The sequence below is a fragment of the Sus scrofa genome, chromosome 13 (assembly GCF_054392235.1).
Source record: "Sus scrofa isolate SSC_HxYL_T2T_F1_AM1 chromosome 13, Sscrofa_HxYL_maternal_Yorkshire_Landrace_v2.0, whole genome shotgun sequence".
NCBI classification, from domain to species: domain Eukaryota; kingdom Metazoa; phylum Chordata; class Mammalia; order Artiodactyla; family Suidae; genus Sus; species Sus scrofa.
The window spans coordinates 176,048,649-176,065,029 of record NC_139395.1 but is presented as its reverse complement, the minus strand read 5'-3'; the positions used below and the strand labels follow the sequence as shown (position 1 = coordinate 176,065,029).

Below are 16,381 nucleotides of genomic sequence, written 5' to 3'. Positions count from 1 at the left end.
ATAATAAGATATGAAATAAATGATCCTTTTCACTGACTCCATAAATCTTTCTCTGAGCCCACATTGTTTCATGGATAAGAGGTGAGCTAGGGGCAACATTCATCATTCTCTCTAGTTCCTTTGATAGAAATTTGTCCCCAGGATTCTTAAGCTCTTGCTTAAGGAGAAAGTTTCCCCCTGTTGTATATCAGCATAGACTTGGTCCTGCATCATTGTAGTAATGTTACCCTCACCTGAAACAACAACATTGCCCTAGAATTAAAGTCTGAAGGCAGGGGTTGATTTCTGCTTTGTTTTTTAGCTGTATCCTCAGGGTCCATCTCAGATATATGTATTATCCTTATAAATATGAGGTTGTAATCAAACTGAGGAGAATAAGACTTATACTCATGAAATTCCAGAGGACCACACAAGGCAAATATGGAGACATGAGAATGTGGTAAATGGGTGATAAGAGCTTGGAGAAGATAGATAAACTTGTCCCACACAGACCTTGGATTGACCTTAAGAAAGGAGTGGGATTTGGATAGATGTAAGAAAATGACGGTGGTAATGCAGTTAAGGCAAAAAGTACCAAATGAAGAATGAAAGTGATTTATTCAGAAAGACATGAAAACAAGGGTTTGGCTTAGGGATGGTACATGGGAAGTGCAAAATAAAAGGAGATAAAGCTCAAATGATGTAGGGTTAGAAAAATCCAGATGTGTAATTAACCAAACAAATCATGACTCATGATTAATGGGCAGTTGGAATTCATTATACTAAAAATGATGGGAAAGTCCTAAATAAGGGAATACATTGAGGAAAGAAATCTTCACTGAAGCTACTTCTGGATTTGCAAGAAAAATTTAGTACATTTTTCTTTTTTTCAGCTGCATCTGAGTTATGTGAAAGTTCCCAGGGCCATGGATCAGACTTGTGTCACAACAGTGACTTTATCCATTGCACTAACAGTGCAGAATCCTTAACCCACTCATCACAATAGAACGCCACAAGGAAAATTTAAAAGTTATATTAGTAACTAGAGGTATAAGATTAAAAACATTATGTATGTGATTTTAAATGAATATTCTAGAAATACTATATTATCTTTAAAAAAAAAAGGTGGGGAAGGTGATATTTTAAGGCCTCTGCTTACACAACCTCTCCTCTGAGTCAATAAGTCCTATGAATAAATCTTTCCTCTATGAAGCCTTTGCTGACCAATCCAGAGGGAATTTTTTCTTCCCACTTAGAATTTTATATTCAGATTGGTAATGAGGATAAGTGGTATAAACTCATATGAATTAAAATCAAAATATGGCCCTTAAAATTTGCTTATAAGTGGGCATTTGCCTTACTCTTTAGCTCTCAAAGGATGCATTTAATTATTCTAATTGAGTATGCTTGTATTGCATAGGAGATTAGGTCTCTGAGGTGATGCTCTGTTGTCAATGCCAAGTAAATCCCTTTAGAATTAATTATTTAAAATATTTGAACCATTCTCTACCAATGGCAAATATTATCATTAACTTGTTGGTAGAAACATTCTTCTTAACAGTCAAGAAGATAGTTTTATTACTGCATCTACTTTAAAAACCATCATCAGGTAATCAACTAGCCTTTACACATACCAGCTCTTATATGGGAAATCCAGGTGAGAAAGCATTTAATGTTTTTGGTGGAAATATTAACTTACAGAAACATTTATTTAATTCTTTAAGGTTTTTTCCTTACAATTCTTATTTTCAAATTTTTTACATTCCTTAAAAATCCTTCCTCAACCCTAAGGTCCATTGGATAAGATCTGAACAAATGACTATAATTCATTTGCATTGCTTCTAAATTTAAGGGAAACCAAAATTTACCCAAAAATAAATAAGTAAAAGCATACTTTTAGAGTAATAACTGAAAAATTTTTTGCAACTTTTTAAATAATGTGGTTGGCTACGTAACTTACACATTAACAGATGAAATGGAATATTAGCCTCTACAATGAAATGGTATTTAAAATGTTTGTATCAGACTCTCCCTATTAAAGAAATTATATGAGGAAAGAATATATTTTTAAATCATGCTTTTAAACCCCTGACATAATTTTAGTGAGTTTTTTAGTTTATCTTTTGATTTTTAGAGAAATAAGATATCAAAGTAAAAATCATTTCTGTCTGATTAACTATCAACTAGGAAAACTGCTCTGTGACTTCATGTTGGCAAGTGTAAAGCATTTAATGAAAAACTGTATTCAAATTATATAGATATGAATTCTACTTCTTTGGCTTTTTAGGGCCACACCTGGGGCATATAGAATTTCCCAGGCCAGGGGTCAAATCGGAGCTGCACCTGCTGGCATACACCACAACCACAGCAGTGCCAGATCTGAGCCACATCTGCATCCTGCACCACAGCTCACAACAATGCTGGATCCTTAACCTATTGAGCTTGGTTAAGTATCAAACCCACATCCTCATGGTTACTAGCTGTGTTTGTAACCTGCTGAGCCGCAATGGGAACTCCCTGAAATGTCCAATTTTTAGATGTCAGTTTAACAAATGTAAGGCATTTAGTGAAAAAACAATTCAGACTATATAGATTTCAAGTGTTCATTTCCAAAACTGTTTCTAAAGGCATCAGCCACACATAGTCTGAGTTTAAAAGTTGCTAAACAGTTTCAGGAAGCAAAAAAGAAAGAGATCTTCTCCCCAAAATATTTTTCCTTTCTTCCAGAAATACAGACCTTAGTTATGGTTAATGAAGATCCAGAAAATTGTCAATGTGGAAATGTCCAGGAGAGTCAACTAATATTCTGAGAAAGTACCTAGCACAGAGCAGACATTTAATAAGTAATAAATCAATAAATGAATTATTCTGAATTCATATAAATAAATGAAGGTAGATTGAAATATAGTATTCCCCAATAGATTACAACTCTCAGGCTGTAAGGAAAAATCTAAAGGATAGATAATTGTGGTTTAAAAATATATTAAAAGCTATTCAATATTCTGTGATAAACCATAGTGGAAAATAATATAAAAAGGATGTGTATATATGTGTGTGTGTGTGTGTGTGTGTGTAATTTAGTCACTGTTCAGTACAGCAGAAATTACCACAACATTGTAAATCAACAATACTTCAAATTTTAAAAGTCCATGAAGATAGAAAAAAATATACTGAAAGTTTAATAAATGTGATAATTATGGAATCTCAGAACATTATGAAACCCTTGACATTAAAGTGTGAAACTTGACACTGAAGAATTAGTGCATTATATAGAGGCAAGAGGCCTCAAAAATGCATTACCATAACACATGAATATATTCCTGAATGGTTTTGGATGTGTACAAGATTGTTAGCAAATTCTTAATATTTATAACTGGGAATTCTATTATCACAGGAATGGAGCAGGCATTTCCTCAACATATTCACTGTTTATTTAGCCACTAAAGTGTAGAAAACATCAGTTGGATCCCCAATAATTATTATGGGTTTATCAAGTGTTAAAATATAGCAGACCTGGGAGTTCCCATCGTGGCACAGTAGTCATGAACCCACTAGTATCCATGAGGACACAGTCTTAGATACAGGTTTAATCCCTTGCCTTGCTCAGTGGATTAAAGACGAGACATTGAGATCTGTGGTAGAGGTCACAGATGTGTTTTGGATCCCATGTTGCTACGGCTGTGGTACGGAACTAAGAGCATGTCATTTTGTTTAAAAATGTGCTGATTATAAAAATAATACTTATTTGTAGACAAATTGAAATACAAGAAAATGACAAAGAAGAAAAAAATGACCTATAATTTTCATTGCACAGAGAAAACTAATGTTAAAATTTTGATGTGTTTTTGTGCTAACTTTCCTTTTCATACATATGTAATTCTTTACTTGGAAAATTAGGATAATTCTATATATAAAACTTTACATCTTCCACATATTTTTATTATGTATATTTTAATAATACATTGAATATTCTAAATAGACATAATTTTTTAGGTTATAATGTTTGTTGAGATTTAATTTTTAAATATTGTTTTATCAAAGTATAGTTGATTTACAGTATTGTGTTAGTTTCAGGTAGATAGCACAGTGATTCGGTTATATGTATATTCTTTTTCAGAATCTTTTCCTTTATAGATTATTATAAAATGTTGAGTATTATTCCCTGTGCTATACAATAATTTCTTGTTAAATATTTTATTTTATTTTTGTATTTCTAGGGCCACATCCACGGCATATAGAGGTTTCCAGGCTAGGCGTCCAATCGGAGCTGTAGCCTCCAGCCTGCACCAAAGCCACAATGATGTGGAATCGGAGCCGTGTCTGTGACCTACACCGCAGTTCAGGGCAACACTGGATCCTTAACCCACTGAGCAAAGCCAGGGATCAAACCCACATCCTCATGGATGCTAGTTGGTTTTGTTAACTGCTAAGCCATGACGGGAACTCCTAAATATTTTATATATAGCAGTACATATATGTTAATCCCAGCCTGCTAATTTATCCCTTGCATTCTTCCCCTTTGAAATCCATAAGTTTGTTTTCTATATCTGTAAGACTCTTTCTGAAACAAACATTTTAAATGATTAAACAATATACCATCATATGGATGATTCACATTGACTTAATCATGCTGACAAAATGTTTACATTTGAATTTTTTATTATTACAAATGATGCTACAATGGGCATCATTATATGTAAATTTTTGACTGAGGCCCTAAATATTTCTGCTACATTCATAGTAACTGGTTAGAGATCTGAATATTTTTAAGAGTTTCCTTAATCTATTACCAAGTTATTTTCCAATGATTGCACCAGCTAATACTTTGCCTAGGAATGAAATTATGTTCCCATTTTACTGTATTTCAAACACTATATGGCATCATCTTTAAAATGTTATTTTGATAGGCAAAATAAATATGCCCTCCTCACCACTTCAAACTATGTTTCTCTGATTATCAGTGAAGTCAAACATTTTTAATTAGTTAAAAAATTATATTTCTTTAGAGATTTCTGTTCCTGTCCTTTATGTATTTTCTAGTGATATTCCAACTGATTATAGAAACACTTTATGGAAGAAAACTATAGAAATTATGTCATATTAGTTGTGATAATTTCCTGGTTCGTATCTGACATTTGATGTTACTCTTGACGTTTTTGACAAAAAAATTATGTAACTGAATTTAGCAATTTTTAACCCTCAGGGATGCTTTCGTTTCTTTTGATAGCATTTACATTTCTTTAGATTTCTTTATGCACACTCACACATGAGCACTTTTATATTTCATGCATAAAAGATATAAATACCATGAAAATAGTCTTTAAAATTTTGATAATAGAAAAATACATAACATAAAATGTACAATTCTATGTTCCAGTATATACAGTTCACTGGCATTAAGTAAATTTATATTGTTTATAACCATCATCTCTATCCAACTCCAGAACATTTTCTTCTTCCCAGACTGAAACTCTGTACACATTAAACAATAACACCCCATTCCATCCCTCCCTTGAAAACCACATTCTATGTTCTGGCTCTATGTGTTTGAATACTTTAATTCATGTTAAGTGGAATTAACGATATGTGTCCTTCTTTGTCTAGTTTCTTTCACTTAGCACAACTTCAAGTTTCATCCATATTTTAACATGTGTCAGAATTTTATTCCCTTTTTAGGGATGAATAGTATACCACTTTATGTCTACACCACATTTTGTTCATCCATTCATCCAGCAGTGGAAAGTTGAGTTGTTTCCACCTTTGGCTACCCTGAATAATGCATCTATGCACATGGATACACAAAATAGTCTTTCAGACAACATTGTTAATCTGTACAGATACAGTCATTGAAATTGTTTGGGAATATTTATACCAATTGCTGACACCTAAATTATGAATCAGCTTTACCTAGCCCACATAGAATAGTCTCTTTGCACTGAATATTCCTTTTAAGACCTCAAATGCCATCTTTGTGCATCTTATCAAATGTTTTTCTTGAAAATATTCTGGTAAATTGTTACATAACTAGTTTAAAGGTAAGAGGTCCTGAAGATTGATACTTATACAGAAATGGGCATGCACCAAAATGCATGTGACTTGTTAGAGCATTATGAAAGATGCTCCTTGTCCTTCTGGGCCAGGGAGAGCTCAGAGTTGAATTGGATGTATTATAAATTAGTACCTCATTTCTCCACAATTACTTTTCAACAGATAATTCAGGAATGGCTAAAGGAAATCAGACCATTAACAATGAGTTTATCCTCATGGGATTTACTGATCACCCAGAGCTGAAGACCCTTCTGTTTGTGGTGTTCTTTGCCATCTATCTGATCACCATGGTGGGAAATCTCACCCTGGTGATAATGATTTCAAAAGAGCATCATCTGCACACTCCAATGTACATCTTTCTGGGCAACCTCGCTCTTGTGGATTCTTGCTGTGCCTCTGCCATTACTCCTAACATGTTAGGGAACTTGTTTTCTGAAAACAGAATGGTTTCCCTCTATGAATGTATGGCACAATTTTATTTTCTTTGCACTGTTGAAACAGCAGACTGCTTTCTTCTGACAGCAATGGCCTATGATCGGTATGTGGCCATCTGCAACCCACTGCAGTACCACACCATGATGTCAAAGAAACTCTGTGTTCAGATGACCACAGCAGCCTACATAGCTGGAAACCTGCATTCCATGATTCATGTTGGGCTTCTGTTTAGGTTAACTTTCTGTGGCTCTAATCACATCAACCACTTTTACTGTGATATTCTTCCTTTGTACAGGCTCTCTTGTGTTGACCCTTATGTTAATGAATTGGTACTATTTATATTTTCAGGCTCAATTCAAGTCTTCACTATAGGCAGTGTCTTAATATCTTATCTCCATATTCTATTTACTATTTTCAGAATGAAATCCAAAGAGGGAAGGATCAAAACATTTTCCACCTGTGCATCCCACTTTCTGTCAGTCTCATTATTCTATGGATCTCTTATTGTCATGTATATTAGACCAAATTTGCTTGAAGAAGGGGATAAAGATATACCAGCTGCTATTTTGTTTACAGAAGTAGTTCCTTTACTAAATCCTTTTATTTATAGCCTAAGAAATAAGGAAATAATAACTGTCTTGAGAAAAATTCTGAAGGAAAACAAATCTCAAAAAAGTTTAAAACAAATGACATCTACTTTAGCTTAATATTTTAAATGCCACAAAAAAATCCAAGTGAAATTACGCAGAGAAAATGCACAAACTGTATGTAAAATATTAAAATGTATCATAAAGCAATCAATTTAAGCAGCAATATGTAAGGGAGAAAATATACTGCATGGAATAAACTGTACCAAATATTAATTGAAAATAAAAATCAAAACCAAATTTTGACTTAATTCAAGAAACAACACAGTATGTTGCCAATATCATGGATTGGGTCAGCATCAGGGATTATCAGAACTCAAACAATAAGCAAAAGCTATACCTCAATAAAACTGAAAAAAAGTTTTTAAATTGTAAGACTGATAGCCATAAGTCTTTTCTCTAAGTCTGTGAGTCTGTTTCTGTTTTACGGATAGCTATACTGAAAGAGAGAAAAAGAAATAGAGAAAGAGAGAGAGAGAGAGAGAGAAGGAAAGAAAGAAAGAAAGAAAGAAAGAAAGAAAGAAAGAAAGAAAGAAAGAAAGAAAGAAAGAAAGAAAGAAGGAAGGAAGGAAGGAAGGAAGGAAGGAAGGAAGGAAGGAAGGAAGGAAGGAAGGAAAGAAAGAAAAAAGAAACAATCTGAATTCTATAATCTAAGGCATCTGTGATTGTACATACTATTGGGGAAATAGATGGAATGAACAAACACAGACTTGATTTCAGAAAGTGAATGTTGTGTAATAAACATAATGAGCTGTCACTTGAGAAATTTAGGGATTTTATGCTGTAAAATAAATCTGCCCTAAAGGAAGAGTAAAATGGAAAAAAAAACAATCGTCATACTGAGAAAAAAAGGAAGAAAAATAATGAATTATCAGTTAAAAGTATAAAGGATAACTCTATTAAACTTTAAGAGCCAACCCACATTAATAGCTTGGAACATGAGCACTTCAGTTAAGCTAAAAGGGTTTAAAAGTATGTGAAGTTCATGAGTGTCAGAGTTGAGGCAAGTGAAATTTGAGGAATCACTTTTAATAGCATTTTGAGGGATACTGCAGTTAGAAAAGATGTAGTAAGGAAATAAAGGTGTGAAATAAAAGTGAATATTACATTTCCAAGTTGAAGTTCCTATGGTATTGAATAATTAAAGATGGAATGTCAATTTTCAAGAGTAGTTATTTTCACGTTTATTTATTCCCAGATGTATATGCATAAAGATGCCATAACAGAAAGTTCCAGACAAGCAGCCAAACCTCGTTTAGGATCTGAAGAGGTTATTGTCAGTGAGCTAGGCTAGACTTCTCTGAGAGGTGAGAAAGGGCCTCAGTAAAGGGGACACTATTGATTATAGGTAGAAATGAAGAAAAGTATGCTTGTTAAACTATGGTCTTATCTATTTTATTTATTTATTTATTTATTTATTTGTGCCTTTTTGCTATTTCTTGGGCCACTCCTACGGCATATGGAGGTTCCCAGGCTAGGGGTCGAATCGGAGCTGTAGCCACCGGCCTACTCCAGAGCCACAGCAACGCGAGATCCGAGCCGCATCTGCAACCTACACCACAGCTCACGGCAACGCTGGATCGTTAACCCACTGAGCAAGCACAGGGACCAAACCCGCAACCTCATGGTTCCTAGTCGGATTCGTTAACCACTGCGCCACGACAGGAACTCCCACTATGGTGTTATCTAAAATATTTTTTCTGGAGTTCGCATCATGGCTCAGTGGAAACAAATCTCACTAGCATCCATGAGGACGCAAGTTCAATCCCTGGCCTCACTCAGTGGGTTAAGGATCTGGCATTACCATGAGATGTGATATAGATTTAAGATGCAGCTTGGATCTGACCTTGCCATGGTTGTAGTATAGGCCAGAGGCTACATCTCTCATTCGACCCCTAGACTGGGATCCTTCATATGCCACAGGTGCAGCCATAAAAACAAAAAAATAAATGAATTAATTTTTATTATTTTCATTATTGCAAAAGCTGAAGTTGTGGAATGCAGGTAGAAGTACATGACCTTAATTTGACATAAAGAAAGGATTACCTTCCAGTTACTTATTCAACACAGATCTCTTGAAAGCCTGACCTCTGAAGAACTGCTCTACATACTGGGATATATATTTTACCAAAATACCAGGTTTTCTATCTTCTTAGAAGAGAGAAAGTTGCCATGATATTAATTATTAACTCCTGGACCAAGAAGGACCTTTAACAAGTAAAAAAAAAAAAAAAATCCCCTTCCACCTCTTCACTTGATACTCTGAGGTCAAATCTAAATTCCCATAAGGCAACTGTCAGGTTGTAGCTATGATCCAGCCTCAAGAGGCACCCAAGGCAGACTTTACATGGAAAATCAAAATGGTTACCAGGATAGAAAGCCCAGAATTAAACCCACGCACCTTTGGTCAACTAATCTATGACAAAGGAGGCAAGAATATACAATGGAGAAAAGACAGCCTGTTCAATAAGTGGTGCTGGCAAAACTGGAAAGACATATGGATGGAAAAGAATGAAATTAGAACACTCCCTAATACCACACACAAAAATAAACTCAAAATTGATTAAAGACCTAGATATAAGACCAGACTCTATAAAACTCTTAGAGGAAAACATAGGCCAAACAATCTCTGACATAAACAACAGCAACATCTTCTGTTGACAATAAAAACAAAAATAAACAAATGGGACTAATCAAACTTAAAGCTTTCTGCACAGCAAAGGAAACCCTAAACAAAAGCAAAAGACAACCCACAGAATGGGAGAAAATCTTTGCAAATGAATCGACTGACAAGGGATTCATCTTCAAAATTTATAAACACCTGCTGCAGCTCCATACCAATAAAACAAACAACCCCATCAAAAAATGGGCAGAAGATCTAAACAGACAGTTCTCCAAAGAAGACATACAGATGGCCAAAGATGTTCAACATCACTCATTATTAGAGAAACGCACATCAAAGCCACTATGAGGTACCACCTTACACCAGCCAGAATGGCCATCATCAAAAAGTCTACAAACAATAAGTGCTAGAGAGGGTATGGAGAGAAAGGAACCCTAGTACACTGTTGGTGGGAATGTAAGTTGGTGCAACCACTGTGGAAAACAGTATGGAGATCCCTCAGAAAACTAAACATAGAACTACCATTTGATCCAGCAATCCCACTCCTAGGCATCTATCCAGAGAAAATCACGACTTGCAAAGATACATGCACTCCAATGTTCATTGAAGCACTATTTACAATAGCCAAAACATGGAAACAACCTAAACAGCCATGGAGAGAGGAGTGGATTAAGAAGGTGTGGTACGTATACACAATGGAATATTACTCAGCCATTAAAAGGAATGAAATACCGGCATTTTTAGCAACATGGATGGACCTAGAAATTATCATGCTAAGTGAAGTCAGACATAGAATGAGACACCATCAAATGCTTTCACTGACATGTGGAATCTGAAAAAGTGACAGAATGAACTTCTTTGCAGGACAGATGCTGACTCACAGACATTGCAAAACTTATGGTCTCAAGAGGAGACAGTTGGGGGGTTGGGAGATGTGCTGGGATTGTGGGTTGAAATCCTATAAAATTGGATTGTGATGATCATTGTACAACTATAAATGTAATAAATTCATTGAGTAATAAAAAAAATTTACAAAAAAAAGAAATAGAAATTTTGAATAGAATTATTACTAGTAATAGGTTAAATCAGTAATAAAAAATCTCCCATGGAACAAAACAAGGACCAGATGGTTACACTGGTGAATTACTCCCAACAGTTAAAGAAAATTAATACCAATCCTGGAGGGACATCAAGACAGCTGAGTAAAATAACGTGGAACTCACCTCTTCCCACGAATACATAAACAATATATCTATATATGGAAAAATTCTCCTTGAAAACTATTGAAAATTGGCATAAAGATCCCTGTAAAACCAAGGCTATAAGCAAAACACCAAATAATTGGGTAAGAAGGAAAGAAAAGTGATTACTTTGGAATATCTACTAAGGGGATTTCTAGTAAAAGGGAGATTTGGGGAGTAGACATCTACCCTTAGGAGTGAGCAGACCAAGTACATGATTGGGCATCCCAGTCCTGAGTTTCTTCATGGAGGAGACAAGCCACCCTTAGTTGGCTGGAAGGTCCCTGGGACTAAAAGAAGTGTTTTAAAAGCCCAGACTCTGCTCATGAGGAGCACACATGTGCTGGCTAGGCCCTGATGTGGGGCAGAGAGAGGGTTTCTCTACTGGGTGCCAGGTTTCCCATGACTACATAGCCATGTAGTCCAGACTGAGCCAAGTGAAATCTCTAGCCTTACTTACATCACTCCACTTTGCAACACTGGTTCTAGGGGAATAAGGACTGTGGAAAAACTTGACTGTGGGATGCAAATGCAAACTGGTCCTGGCCAGGTCCTAGGTGGGATGGTGGTGGCCATCATTGTCATTTATCCAAAAAGCACCTCAGAAACTGCCCATACCTCTAACAGAGGTGCTCTACCACATCTTGTTCATGATATATGCACAAAGATGGTATAGCCCCTCCCTGATTTGTGGCAAGTTTCCACAGAAGGCAGGAGGATCAGAGCTGGGAATGGTTGTCAATTCTGTGAACAAAAGAGTCATGCTCCCAAAGCAGGATGGAGAGAGATCTGTCCTAGCAGTTGCCTAGTGTCCCTCAAAAGGCTTGACATGTGCCCCAAAATCCAAACCTAGTGAATGTTCCAGCCCTGCTCAATTTACATCACAGTAATGTACCAGGTCTGGAGAAGCAACCCAACCTAAGGAAAAGACTAACCTATGGGACCAGAAAGCAACCTATTTCCAGGGCAGAGCTTAGGTAGGGCAATGATGGCTACTGTGGTGCTTAGACATGTGTCATCTCAGAAGCCACCCAGATATCTGAAAGTGACTACTTTGTCACAGCTAAGCTCCCAACACATACTAAGAATCCACAGAGGCCCTCATCAGCCTTGTGAAATGGTTTCAGAACAGAACAGGGGCAAGGGTGGAAGATGCAGGAGGCAGTGACTGTCTGAGTCAAAGGGAACTTGCATCCAAGGCTGTGTCTGAGAAGAGCTACAGATGTCTACATATGTAGTATATTGAACCCACATCTGTGCACAGGACTCACTTGTTTCAGCACTTTCTTCCCTTGGAACAAAGGACCTGGTGAAGGGAGAAGGAAAAAACACATATAAATGTAACATAGCCAGCCCAAGCCCAATCCTCAGGGCTTCTGCTCCAGCAACATGTAATTAGAGTCACCCCTGACAGAGTGGTGAGAGCCAAAGGGCAGAGTGGAAGTTCCTCATCATAATCAGCACCAGAATCAGAATTCCTATCTCCAGACCAACCTTCTATCAAGGTGACAGCTGCCAGCACACTTTAAGGAAAGATGTGACTGGCATCCACATCCAATGCAGGTCTTCCACCAAAGTCATGCAATATGTACTGGGAAAGTCTTATGTTGGAGTTCATTCTTATATTCGAAATCATAATAGGTAATTATCTCACTTAATCACATACAAAGTAAGTTAAGCAAAATGAAAAGGCAGAAGAACTATTCCTAATTGAAAGAGCAAGTGAAAAAATAATAAAACCTCAATAAATTACCAGATAAAGAATGCAATATATATATATATAATAAAGTATGAATGGAATTAGGGAAATAATTGATCCAATAGTGAATTTTCAAATTTTATTGGAGAATAGTTGATTTAAAATGTTGTGTTAGTTTCAGGTATACATAAAAGTGAATGAATTTTATATATATATTATAATTTTACTTGTATATTTCATATATATTATATATATATATATGTCATCACGGAGTACTGAGTAGAATTTTCTGTGCTGCAAGTAGGTCCTATTAACTATAGATTCTGTATAAGCACTGAATGTTTTAATAAGGAATTGGGAAATATAAAAAAGACAAAAGCAGAAATTAATAGGTAAATACTGAAATAAAAACACATTAAAAGAAATGAAAAACAGACTAATTGATGCAAAAGAACACATATGTGATCTGGACACAGGATAAATAAAATCAACCAATAAAAACAGTAGAAAGAAAAATAAATTTTAAAAATAAAGCAAATTTAAGAGATCTTTTATATAATATTAAGTGTTCCAACATTTGTATTATACAGGTGCCAGGAGTAGAAATAAAAGAGAAGAGATCGAAAATTTTTTATTTAACTTTAATTTTTTTAATTTTTAAAATTGTAATCAATCATTATTTCCCCAATACATTTTTTTCTACTGTACAGCATGGTGACCCAGTTACACATACATGTATACATTTTTTTCTCATATTTCCATGCTCCATCAGAGGTGACTAGACATAGTTCCCAGTGCCACACAGCAAGATCTCATTGCTAATCAATTCCGAAGGCAATATTTTGCATCTATTAACCCCAAGCTCCCAATCTATCCCACTCCCTCCCCCTCCTCCTGGGAAACCACAAGTCTATTCTCCAAGTCCTTGATTTTCTTTTCTGTGGAGAGGTTCATTTGCACCATATATTAGATTCCAGATATAAGTGATATCAAATGGTAATTGTCTTTCTCTTTCTGACTTACTTCACTCAGAATGAGAGTCTCTAGTTCCATCCATGTTGCTGCAAATGGCATTATTTCATTTTTTTATGCATGAGTAGTATTCCATTGTGTATATATATGACACCTTATTACTCCATTCATCTGTCGATGGACATTTGGGTTGTTTCCATGTATTAGCTCTTGTGAATAGTGCTGCAATGAACACAAGGCTGCATGTGTCTTTTTCAAGGAAAGTTTTGTCTGGATGTTTGCCCAAAAGTGGGACTGCTGGGTCATATGGGTAGTTCTATGTATAGTTTTCTAAGGATTCTCCATACCATTCTCCATAGTGGTTGAACTAGCTTACATTCCCACCAAGAGTGCAAGAAGGTTCCCATTTCTCCACACACCCTCCAGCATTTGTTATTTGTGGACTTCTTAATGATGGCCATTCTGACTGGTATGAGGTGGTATCTCATGGTAGTTTTGATTTGCATTTCTCTAATAATCAGGGATATTGAGCATTTTTTCATGTGCTTGTTGGTCATCTGTATATCTTCCTTGGAGAAATGTCTGTTCAGGTCTTTTTTGCATTTTTAAATTGGATAGTTCACTTTTTGCTGTTGAGTTGTATAAGTTGTTTGTATATTTTAGATATTAAGTCCTGGTCATTTGCATCATTTGAAAGGACAAATCACTCAGAGAAACTTATTAAGGCAACTATGCTCTTAATGATAAAACAGACCAGTAAAATGAAATAGACATCTACAGGACATTACATTCAAAAACATCTAAAAACACATTCTTTGAAGTGCGCATGGAATGTTCTTCAGGTGGGATCACATGCTAAGCCATAAAACAATTCTCAAAAAACTTAAGAACATATAAAGTATATTAGCATTATTTTCCAGTCATAATGGTATGAAACTAGAAAACAATTACAGAAAGGAAAATGAGAAAAGAACACACACTGGAAGACTAAACAACACAGCACATAAAAGAAGCAAATGGTCAATGAAGAAATCAAAGAGGAAATCAGAAAATACCTTGAGACAAATGAAAATGCATACACAACATGCCAAAACATATGGAATGCAGCAAAAGCAGTTCCAAGAGGTAATTTTAAAGTACTAAAATCCTACCTCAAAAAATTTTTTTAAAATATCAATTAAGCATTATAACTTACAAGCTAAAAGAATTAGAAAGTAAGAGCAAAGTCCAGAGTCAGCAGAAGGAAGGACATAATAAAGACTAGAGAGGAAGTAAAAAAAAAATAGAGACCAAAAAAATAGAAAAGATTAAGCCAAGAGTTGCATTTTTGAAAAATTAATAAACATTTAGCCAGGTTTACCATGAAGAAAAAATAGAGGACTCAATCAAGCAAAATAAGATATGAAAGAGGAGAAATTAACACTGATACCAGAGAGGTACAAAAAAATCCTAAGATAACTATGGACAGTTTTATAACAACAAATTGAACAACCTAGAAGAAAGACAATTTTGTAAAAACATGCAGCCAGCAAAGTTAAAGAAAGAAAATTTGAACAAGTGGATCACAAGTACTGAAATTAAATTTGTAATTTTAAAAAACTCATTAGTAAACAAAAGTCCAGGACCGGATGGCTTCACAGAAATAATATAAAAAATAGAATAACTAATATCTATCAGTCTCAAACTATTACAAACAATTTAAGTGGAGGTGACACTTTCAAATTTTTTCTGAGGCCAATACTTTTCCTGATAGCAAAACCAGGCAAAGACACTATAAAAAAATGATAGGCATAGGTGAAGATGCAAAATCCTCAAAAAATATTAGCAAACTAAGTTCAACAGTACATAAAAAAGGTTCATACAAAACAGTCAATTTGGATTTATTTGAGGGTCACAAGCACTTTTCAACATCTGCAAATCAATATCTGGGATACACCACATTAACAAAAGGAAGGATAAAAAACACATGATCATCTCAATTATGCAAAAAAAGCATATAAAAAATTCAACAACCATTCATGTTAAAAAAACTCTCCTCTAAGTGAAAGAGGGAACATACGCAGCATAATAAAGCCATTTATTACAAACTCGCAACATCATACTCAATGGTAAAAAGGAAAAAGCTGTCCTATAAATTCAAGAACTATACGATGCCCACTCTTATTGTTTCCACTGAACATAAGATCGAAAATGCTATCCACAGCACTCAGACAAGAAAAAAGAAATAAAGGCATCCAAATTGGAAAGGAAGAAATAAAACTGTTACTACTTGTCAAGGACATAGTATTATATACAGAAAACCCTAAAGTCTCCACCAAAAAAAAAAAAAAACTATTTCAAAAAATTAATAAATTAATTCATTAATGTTGGAGGGTACAAGATTAATATACAGAAACCTGTTGCTTTTTCATATACTAAAAATTAAGTATCAGAAAGAAAAAGTTGAAACAATCTGATTTAAAACCACAGCTAGGAGTTCCCATCATGGCTCAGTGGTTAACAAATCTGACTAGGAATGATGAGGTTGTGGGTTCGATCCCTGGCCTTGCTCAGTGGGTTAAGGATCCAACGTTGCCATGAGCTATGGTGTAGGTCACAGACACAGTTCAGTTCCTGCATTGCTGTGGCTCTGGCATAGGCTGACAGCTACAGCTCTGATTCAACCCCTAGCCTGGGAACCTCCATATGCCAATGGAGCGGCCCAAGAAAATGGCAAAAAGACAAAACCAAACCAAAC

At 35.3% G+C, this 16,381-nt stretch overlaps 1 protein-coding gene across 1 annotated transcript; it reads left to right on the top strand.

Moving 5' to 3' along the window:
• The first annotated feature begins 6,200 nt into the window (after window positions 1–6,200).
• Window positions 6,201–7,169, top strand: LOC146397786 (olfactory receptor 5K1). The gene has a single exon (XM_084992467.1). The coding sequence runs from the start codon at window positions 6,201–6,203 to the stop codon at window positions 7,167–7,169; it is 969 nt and encodes a 322-aa protein (XP_084848593.1).
• Window positions 7,170–16,381: the final 9,212 nt, after the last annotated feature.

Excerpts from the sequence above, each read along its gene's own strand:
- LOC146397786 (XM_084992467.1), top strand. The coding sequence starts at position 6,201 with ATGGCTAAAGGAAATCAGACCATTAACAATGAGTTTATCCTCATGGGA.